At 38.6% G+C, this 10511-nt stretch overlaps 2 protein-coding genes across 2 annotated transcripts in view; one reads left to right on the top strand and one right to left on the bottom strand.

Moving 5' to 3' along the window:
- Positions 1-2396: 2396 nt before the first annotated feature.
- Positions 2397-6046, top strand: RBM12B (RNA binding motif protein 12B). The gene is made up of 2 exons (XM_010140860.1): positions 2397-2607; positions 3326-6046. Exon 2 carries the CDS (start codon positions 3354-3356, stop codon positions 5451-5453), a length of 2100 nt encoding a protein of 699 aa, XP_010139162.1. The 5' UTR covers positions 2397-2607; positions 3326-3353; the 3' UTR covers positions 5454-6046.
- A 3543-nt stretch (positions 6047-9589) lies between these two features.
- The window catches only part of FAM92A1 (family with sequence similarity 92, member A1), a 22741-nt gene continuing 21819 nt past the window's right edge, over positions 9590-10511 (bottom strand). The window contains exon 8 of the mRNA XM_010140872.1: positions 9590-9694. Coding sequence (XP_010139174.1) covers positions 9590-9694 — 105 coding nt within the window. The remainder of the gene's footprint in view (positions 9695-10511) is intronic.

Below are 10511 nucleotides of genomic sequence, written 5' to 3'. Positions count from 1 at the left end.
CGCCTCATCGGCGTTCCCCACCTCGCAGACGGCCCCAGCTGCACAGCTCACTCGCATCTTCCTTCAGCTATGTGAAAACTCATTAGCAACAGCTTAATTCGACTGTTAAGGCTTGTTTTGAAGATTAGAATAAGAAATCGTTCTCTGATTCACCAGTTAGTCTCATATTGGTTTATAGTTGGGCGGTTTTCGTGGGTGTGCTTTCTAGCTTGCATGCTCGCTGCATGCAAACTATGTAATCTCTCAACATTGTGGTAAAAATACTGGTCTAGTGCAGTTTTCCACAGCGTTTACAAGTTGAGGTGGTTTTTTAGTGTAGTTTTAATGGTATTTGGAATTTGCTGAGGCTGTGGGAGTATAGGTATGATACTGTTTTATAATTAACCCAGTTCAAATCTAAAATTTCTTAAAAAAATGTGCACACTTCTGTGCTTTTAATGGTGGCATGGAGTTGTCAATCTGCTTATCATCTAAATCCATGCTCTCTGAAGACCGTGCTCAGTTGATGAATTGCTCTTAGTTTTGCGTGGCACTTTCAACCCAAAAGTCACTTTTTTGGGTCATTCACTTTAAATTGTTGGATGGCTTGTCTACACTTTCCACCAGTGCTTGATCGTTTAATATACAGTTAGGAAAACCTTATCATTTGCACTTGCATTTCTCTTTGTGGACTTTTAAAATATTCTATTTGGAATCACTGTGTCCAGTTCTCACCACTGAAGTTTTTACAATGTATCCGTGGTACATCCTGGAGAACTTGCTGTTTATCACTGAAGAAATACTGAGGAGATCTGTTCTGAATGCTCTTTAAAAATTGGGATAAGAATGTAGAATTGTGGAATGCAGAAATACTACAAGTTAAATGCATCATGAAGTAGCAGGGCAGTGGATTTGATTTTTCAAGACACGAAGATCCTAAAGGAAAATTCTGCCCTTGAATTCTCCTTGCTTTTTGGCATTGCCGTCACATCTGTTGAGAAGATACATGATCAAGTGTACTGGGTCTGGCTGGGATGGAGTTAACATTCTTCATAGCAGCCTGTATGGTACTGTTCTGGATTTGTGGCTAAGAGTGTTGACAACACATCAGTGTTTTGGCTATGGCTGAACTGCGATTGCACAGTGTCAAGGCTTTCTCTTTTTACCCCAGCCTGCCACCACCGCAAGTGTACTGGGAGTAGGCAAGAAGCTGGGAGGGGACGCAGCAGGAACAGCTGACCCAAACTGACCAAAGGGATATTCCATGCCATGTAACATCATGCTCAGCAACAAAAACTGAGGCAGAGGAAGAAGAAGGTTTTTGTTTGGTTTTTTTTTTGGGGGGATGTTTATTTGCTTCCATGGTTGTTGTTACTTGGATGCAGGCTGGACATCAGTTAGCCTATGAGAGGTCGTGAGTGACTCCCTTTGTTTCACCTTTTTCTCTTCACTGATTAAACTGTCTGTATCTTTACCCACAAGTTTTCTTGACTTTGTTCTTCCTGTTTTCTTCCCCATCCTCCTGGTGGGGACAAGGAGCGAACAATCAGCAGCTCTGTGGGTGCTTGGCTACTGGCCTGGTCAACCCACCACAAAAGCACAGAGAACAGATGACCTTTAGTGAAGTTACTTAAATAGGCAGTTGTTTTCAGTTTGTTGTGTTTACAAAGTGCTGATGAGAAGTGATGTAGAATCCATTACAGAATTCAAGCTTTGCTCTTGTTTTGCTAAGCTCAGATGGAGTGATAGTTGCTGTTATCAACAGATTACTTGGCATCAGGATCTAGTGCTTTAGTTTTGTTTTTGAGTTGGGTTTGTACAAGGGATATTCTCAAACTCTGGTCACTGGAGCATTGGGCTGTTTGGTTTTTTTTTAAAGGCATGTAGTCATTTGCTACAGAAGCTTGTGTTTGTTCTGAGAGTACTGTGCTATGTCTTGTGTGATGGTAGTGTTGAAAATCAGGAAATGTTTAAGTCAGGGTATTAAAGTGATTCTTGTTATGTTTCAAAGGCAGTGAACATATAAGGAAAATAGTAAAGTTTGCTTTGTAAATTGAAGTATGCCCTCAAGTTTCTCCTTGTTGGGTATTTTTGGTCTTTCATTTGATCATTTTCACTGTGTACATTAAGTGCAGTGCTGGACTGGTGAGTAGCATACCCTCGCGAACTCTGAAAGCAGGCGGATTAAAGAAGAATGGACACATCCTGTACTCGAGATGGACTTATATATCTTTCAAGGACTCAAAAGAATTGAACTGAGAGTTTTTCCGATACACTGTCTGTTTCATTTCAACAGTTCAGTGTGGCAGAATTGATGACCAAGTAATCTCATTGTATTTTCATCGTTTCCAGAAGTCAACTTAAATTCTGAATTTCTTTTGCTTCTAAAATGGAAACAGAAGTGCGGTGCATAGCATCTTGGAACGTGGAAGGAATTCTTCATAGTATCCCAAACTGTGGGTTCATTACATGCTTGGCTTTAATATTAGCCACTGCTATGGATGAGCTGCAGCAGTGTAGCACAGTATGTAAAGTGAAGTACAGATATCAGCCATTAATTATGTTTCATTTTCTTTCCACAGTTAAGTTGATTTTACAGAATTTATCAGGTCCTCAAAGCAGAAACAGGTAAGCTGCCAAAAGCTTAACACTTCTCACTGAGTATTGTGACAAGATCATACACGGCCTTTTTTTCTCACAGACTTGTGGCTGGGAACTAGGATATGCTCTCCTGAGTGCATGTGGCTGCTGCGGTTCATACTCTGACTACGTGAAAGAGACAACATTTTTGAATGCTGAAAAAACAACATTACTGAACAGAACTGATCACTGGTAGAGCAACTTGTCAAAGCAGTAAAGTCATCACTGTTGGTGAATTTCTTCATTTTCCAGTGACACAGTTATCCTTTTTCCTTTCTCATTTTATCATCTAGTATTTTCTGTGTTACGATCACAAGTGTCCTGTTCAAAAGTAAACAGTTTTTTTGTTCCGTAGGACTGGGCAGAGATCTCTGGCATACAGTAACTATGCCGTGAAAGACTTCAGGTGTTCTTTAGGTATTGTGGATGGTGAGGAGTGCCTTAGGTGGATTTTGTTGCCCTTAGGATAGGGAATATTGATAGACTTGTGTTCTTGTGCTGGTGGAGTAGCTAATTGTTCTGACTAATCAACTTATAGAGAATCTAGCTTTAATCTTGTATCTTGTGAACTAGAGGGCTTTTTGATACCTTCTCTCTCGATTGAGACAAGGACATTCACTAAAAAGGTTCTAGCTTCTTAAGTGTTAAGTTACTGTAATAGCTGAGTACTAAAGACGTGCTATCATGTGTACCTTTTTGTCTGCAGGTGATTTTTGCTGTGGCTTGAGCTCAGCATGGCTGTAGTCATCCGTTTACAGGGGCTTCCTGTTGTCGCGGGTCCTGCAGATATTCGTCGTTTCTTCTTGGGATTGAATATTCCAGATGGAGGTGTGCATATTATTGGAGGAGAGATTGGGGAGGCTTTTATTATATTTGCAACAGATGAAGATGCACGGCGTGCCATGAGCTGTTCAGGAGGGTTTATCAAGGACTCGCGCATAGAGCTCTTTCTCAGCAGCAAGGCAGAAATGCAGAATACCATAGAAATGAGCCGGAAACGATTTGACCGTGGGGGACGAGAAACTATGTCTGGCTCTAGAAGAACAGGTACTAATGGTTCTGGTGCATCAGGTGTTGGAGACATTCCACATTTAGTCACAGCTTTTCCAAAAGGAATAAGTAAACCTGGTTATGGTCCACTAAATCATCCAGAGGCTGGTTTCCATACCAACGGTGCAAGACATGGTGATATAGGTATACCTAAACCAATCTATCAGTCAAGAAAGGATTCTCACCCATTTAACCCAGATGATCTTTACTTATTTCTGCATGGTATACCTTATTCTGCAACAGAAGATGAAGTACGTGCTTTTCTTTCTGGGATACAGGTGGACGGAGTGATTCTGATAAAGCATCGCAATGGTTTAAACAATGGTGATTGCCTGGTAAAATTTGCTACGCCTGGTGATGCTTTAGAAGGACTTAAACGTCACAGAGAATACATGGGTCAGAGGTTCATAGAAATTAGCCCAACTACAGAGGAACGGTGGATTGAATATGGTGGTAGGGTAGACATGCCAAATGAAATTGATGACTTTTTGTTTGAAGACCATTCTCCGAGGAGTTCAGGCTATATGCATTCAAGGAAGCGTTCTCATTCAAGATCACCAAGGAGACAAAGAACACGTTCTCGTTCATCTCCCAAGCAGGAATATTACATACACTTACGAAATCTGTCTAATAATGTGGAGAAGAGAGATTTGAGAGATTTTTTTCCTGATCTGGATATATGCAGCAAACAAATCAAGCTTCTAACGGATAAGCATCAGAGGAGGACTAGAGATGCCTTTGTGATGTTAAGGAGTGAGAGAGATTATCAGGCTGCTTTGGAATGTCATAGAAAGGTTCTTCTCAATCGTCCTGTTTACGTTTTTCCAATTTCAAGGAAGTCAGTGTTGAAAATAATTGATTCTTGTGAGAGGAAAAGATCACAGGACAGAGATCATCCTGGACAGGCCATACCAGACAAAGGTTACCGGGAAGGTCATTCTGGCCCAAAGACATGTGTATATGTAAGGAATTTTCCATTTGATGTGTCAAAAATTGAAGTGCAGAAGTTCTTTGCGAGATTTGATCTTGATGAAGATGATATTTACTTGCTCTATGACGACAAAGGAGTTGGCCTGGGAGAAGCATTAGTGAAGTTTAAATCGGAAGAACAAGCCATGAAAGCCGAAAATTTAAATCGTCGAAGATTCTTGGGAACAGAGGTGTTAATAAGACTTATATCTGAGTATCAGATGCAGAAGTTTGGCGTAACCATACCACTGTCTGCACCAAATGACATGCAGGGTCATTCACACCCATATGACAGAGGTGAGCTTTCCCGTCCAGTTGGTTCACCATCTGGGCCACCACAAGGGCCACCCATGCATTCATTTGGACCCCCTGGGAACTTCAGGCATCCTTCTGAATTTAGGCATCCCCCTGAGGACTTCATGTGCCCCCCAAAGGATTTTAGAGGTCCACCACCTCTCATGGATTTTGGTGGTGACAGTGAACCTTTTGGCAGAATGGAGTTTGGGAATAATAAAATGGGAGGTTTTCCTGAAGGAAGGTTTATGCCGGATCCAAATTTCAGTGGTGGTTCTGATCGTGTTGTTCCTATTCGATTGAAAAACTTACCTTTTAAAGCTACTCCTAATGAGATTCTGGATTTTTTCTATGGCTACAGAGTGATACCAGAGTCAGTTTCTGTACAGTACAATGAACAAGGATTGCCTTCGGGTGATGCCATCGTTGCTATGACAAACTATGAGGAAGCTATGGCTGCTATTAATGAACTGAATGATAGGCCAATTGGTCCACGGAAGGTTAAGTTGAGCTTGCTGTAAAAGAGGAAAAGATGCTCTAGAGTAAAACATTCTAGACTTGACAGTATTGACAGTTATTTTCACTTTTTTAATTACTGGAAGATGCAGAAGAAACAGTTTCCATCAACGGTTGTAAATAATACTTAGTTCAGTTGTTTAGCTCTTGGTTGAAATATCTGTATGGTTAAGATATGAGAACGGTATTGGCCTACTTCTTGTGGGAGAGAAGAGCCCAGAAATTCTGGAAGACATTGAATGTCTTACATCAAGGTATAAAGGCCTGGAGTTGTAATGCTTTGGGGTTTTTTTAGTTCGCTTTAATTCCACATCCCATGATTTTGCATCAAATAAAAATGTAAGTGCCAGTTGATTGACCACACAAACAGTTCAGATAGGAAGAACTTCAGTGCTACCTGCGTTAATAAATAACACTTCTTACTGAGGTAGCCTAATAAAATTTAAAAATGACTGATCTTTCCTTTTTTTGTGTAAACTGTTCAGGTTTTATTCTGTTTCACGTGTTTGCAGGTATTCCTATTAAAAGAAGAAGAAAGAGCTTCCTGTTCACGTTAGTTGGCTTTGCAACTTTTTTAAAATAAAGAAGAAATTGCCATGAAATGTGTGTCTTATATTTAAAACTTTGATAATGATCTCAAGTATTATTCTCAGCATACGTGGGTCTTGGTGAGAATGATGCTGGCTCCTTCCTTTGGAAAGAATGAGCCATTACAGTTTGTCAGCACAGCAATGAAGCGTAGTTTACAAAGACTGCAAAAATCTATATAAATCAGTTGGATAGGCTTTCTTGTTCTCCTCCCTGAGGTACCTTAAAGCAGGAGTGTTGAAATTAGATCAAGAATTCTGACTTCAGCCCAAGCTTTTGGAGTGGTCTTTGTTTCATCTCCACATGCTCGTAATGTGAATATTAATATGCTAATGATGCCTGGATGCATTTCAGGTCAATCTCTTCATGAGTTTCAGATAACATCTGTCACTGGCAACCAAGCTGACAACCGTTATTTTCTTATGTAAGAAAATAAATGCTTATGTCAGTTTTTAAAATGCTTTGATTGGTTTGGTACCAGCATATTTAAATTTGGGAAGAAATAAAAGCTAGCTGTTCTGAGTAAAAACTGCATCTCCAAAATTCAGGCTTAGCAAGGAACTTTGATAGTGTGGATAAGGACTTTGTTGACATTGCAACTGAACAAGATACTACTTGGAGTATTAAATAGTTTTATGAAGTTTTAGTCCCCTTTCAAACTAAGACAACTTGGTAACAAAAACTTGTTTTAACCCTTTGCTTGGGCAGTACAAAAAAATCATAGATTCAAAGAGTAGTTTCGGTTGGAAGGGTCCTATGAGGTCTCTAGTCCAACTACCTTCTCAAAGAAGTGTCCACTAGAACAGGATATTCAAGGCCTTATCCACTGGATTTTTAATAGCTCTAGGATAGAGACTCTACAGCCTCTCTTGGTAGCCTATTCCCATGACTGATCACCCTCACTGGTGGTCAAACCTTAATTACTTTATGTAAAGTCATCAGCGCTACTAAACTTCTGTGTAAACTCTTTAAAATAGAAGCAAATGAAGTCGAGAATCTTTTTGTTCTGTAATTTTTAAAAGGCCTAGTATAGCTTTATTTCTATTACATATTATTTGTTCTCTGTTTCAAGTGCTAGGAAAAAAGCATTTTGAATGAGAATGATAATGCCAAGCCTGTGTATAGACTGCTCTGAGCAAAGAAATGTAAATGTGGCTAAATTTTCAAATTCTGAACAATTAAATACCTTTTTTTAGATGTCTGGTAGGATTTAGCTTCAGAAGCATACTGTTCTGAATCCTTCTCTGAATGTAAATGGCATGAAAAAATTTCAGTATAAAGGACAAATCAGAGACAGTCTGTAATTGCATGGCTTGGATTATTGCTCTTCCTTTTTAAGTACCATCGACATAGTAAAAGAGTAACAAATTAGTTTTCCTTATAGTTTTCCTTATAGTTTTCCTTATAGTTTTCCTTATAGTTTTCCTTATAGTTTTCCTTATAGTTTTCCTTATAGTTTTCCTTATAGTTTTCCTTATAGTTTTCCTTATAGTTTTCCTTAGTTTCTCTGAAGTTGCTTTTGCTGCCATTGTCCAAAAAGTATGATTTGACAGTGTGATGATTACAAGAAGGTAGTCCTTAGTCCCAGAGGGCTGGTCCAGCATGTTCAATGGAGTAGCAAAATACTCTCAGCAAGACTGGATACAAGCCTGCATCATGTAAGTGTCAGTAGTCAAAAATACATATGAGCAAATGGTGTACTGCCAGTCTTCCACTTTTATACCATGAGAAAAATCTTTGCAAAAATATCTTTAGATAATATTTAATTCTGTAATTACATTCTAAATTCTTCTGGCTTTAAAATAATCTGTGACTTTTTCATCCATAGTTCTGAGGTTACACAGGTTCAGTTCAATGTGCCATCATATATGCAGAACAAAGTCGCCCAACACTGTAAGTCCCATATGTCTCCCTTTCGCATAAGTTTTTCTGTAATTCCTAAAGTCAGCATTTTTGCAGCATAAGGGAGGACAAGGAATTTGAGGCTGCTGAGGAAAAATAAGTCTCTTTCTGTACCCTAGCTATGTAATCTTTTAGTGGTAATTAATCTAACCTGCTTCCTTTTTCATTTGGAATTCCTTTTTCAAAGCATAGTAGAGAAGTAATTGCTGTTTGCTTGTATGTGTATTATCTGAAAACCTGGTATATTCTCCTGTTTTGGAGAGGGACAACATGACTTCACTGAACGTGAAATGGTAAAGTGGTGAGCATAATTCTGATGTTGTGATACAAATACTGATCAAAGTGCCCCATTCGTGGAAATAGAAGGGAATTAGTTACCTAGATACTTTTTAAGTTCTGGTCATTAGTGTTCTACTCATCAGCTCATTCAGTGTCAACAGTACGTATTTCTGGTGTAAGACTATTTTCTGGGGTTAAAACAGAACCCTAATATTGTGACATTTGCATCACACTAGTTTTTGGCAAAACCTGTTTTTTCACCTGTCAAAACAAGTATGCATCGTGTACTTTGCCCCAGTGGACAAAGGCAGTGTCGATACTAAAAATGCACTTCTGGTTTGTCTCTGTAACTGAAAGAATATTTGGTTACAGTTTCAAGCTTAAGTTCTGGATTTATACGTCTGTCCTGTCTGTAGCAGATATTAATAAGCTGGAGTTAAACCTCATGGTAGCAGCTTTCTGGCAGACAATTCTATGCTATTCAGAAATGAACTTGTGTAATCACCATCTCCAAACAGGGTAAGAAATTACTCTCAAAATATGCAATATCTTCTGTGTTTGATGGAGTTGGTAACTGAATGAACCAGTTAAACACATGAAACTCGAACTACATATAGCATGTCAACTGATACAATAAATGTCAACTATATAAAATATCAACTAGTTTTATTATGAAGGCACTTTATTTAAAAGCAAAGCAGCGTTAAAAGTAGATACTGGGTGAGGTCCTTAGTTGTGAATGTTCATTCTCTATGTGTAAAGGAATTAAAAGTCATCTTAGTCGAGCCTGAGGAAATCGAGAATGAGAAAACAATACACCACACCCTGCTTTCTGCCATCCAAGGTGGGTAACAAAATGAAATCTAACAGGGTTGTTGCTGTAGTCAGTCTCTGGAGCACTATGGTTGCTTTAGGATGTATAAACCAAACTATGACTGGTATAGCTAGAGGACTTCCTAAATACAAGAGGTGTGTAGGTAGGGAGTAAGGTAAAACATTGGCAAAGTAACAGGCAAACTTATGTTCATAACTGCTTGTCAGCTTAGTGCAGTTTTTGCACTAAGACGGACACTGTTCATCACATAAGTTTAAACAAATGTGACAGCAATATAATATCTATGCAAATATAATACAGGATTCTGTTTAAATATTTCATTTTCTACCTACAGAAGTGGTCCCTTTTCAACAGATTTTGTTCCGTTCTTTGATACTGGTCATTTGTTGTCTGGCACTCCACTATTAGTGCCAATATTTGCTCCTGTTGGAATTTTCAAAATACAGTGAAGTTTTGATTAATGCACAAAAGCCTTTACGTAAAGGGAAGTATTTTTTTCTAATCGAAAACCCTCAAACTCTTAGAATAAGAGTTTTATTATCTCACTTCCTTAGGAGAATCTAATTCCTCCTCTTCCTCTTCCTCATCTTCATCTTCCTCCTCCTCCTCCTCTTCGGTTTTTCTTAGCATACTGCTGGAAATCTGCCAAAACAAAAATCCAACAAAAGTAAATCAAGTGTGTGTTCTCCTGAAAGAATTAGCTGCTGGCATTTCCAGTCTGAGTACTTGTTTGAGGGGAGAGAGGAAGTTGTTTATCCCTTAACCATTCAACATCTAGTAACATGCACAGTACCAACAGAAAGATAACACGGCACAGAATATAAATACAGTAATGATTTTTAAAAGCTAGAAAAACCCCCAAAACAAAAAAACCCACCACCAACAAAAAAAAAAGCAAAAAAAATTCCCTGTAGTCCTAAGAACTATTATAGGATAGGGAAAACTATGCATCAGTTGAATTAATGTTAAACATCAGTGGGATATAAGTCGGGTTTTTTCTGCATTGGCTGTTGAGATAGCAGACTGAAGATAATATTGAGGCATAATCTCATCTTGAAGACATCAAACCTCTTCAGTTAAATGGAAAACTCAACACTATGCTGCTCTAAGCTGTTTTTGAGAATAAATTACAAAACTTTGCTAGAAGAGTCTTGATTCATAGATGAACTTCCTTCCCTGCCTTTGCCCTTCAGAATGATACTGTAGTCCTTTTCCAGTTCATCAAATGTTAAAAAGTGCCAGCTGCCAAGCTTTCATCTCATCTGAGAGATTCTGCAATCTCTACTTTTTTCTAATAAGAGGGCTCAATCTAATTCCTATTGAAGACAGAATCTTCGTAGAAGATGCAACACTTACAATTTAAAGTAAAATATATGTATTTTTCCCCATGAAACATTAACTCAAATGTAGTTATCCAATTCATCTGGAATGCTTTTGAAAAATGATTTTGGGTTCAGCA

This window comes from Buceros rhinoceros, unplaced genomic scaffold (genome assembly GCF_000710305.1).
Source record: "Buceros rhinoceros silvestris isolate BGI_N320 unplaced genomic scaffold, ASM71030v1 scaffold8980, whole genome shotgun sequence".
NCBI classification, from domain to species: Eukaryota; Metazoa; Chordata; class Aves; order Bucerotiformes; family Bucerotidae; genus Buceros; species Buceros rhinoceros.
The sequence above is the reverse complement of the archived record's forward strand: the minus strand, read 5'-3'. Positions and strand labels throughout refer to the sequence as shown.

Bases quoted from the DNA above. Each gene is read 5' to 3' on its own strand.
- RBM12B (XM_010140860.1), top strand. From the start codon at position 3,354: ATGGCTGTAGTCATCCGTTTACAGGGGCTTCCTGTTGTCGCGGGTCCT.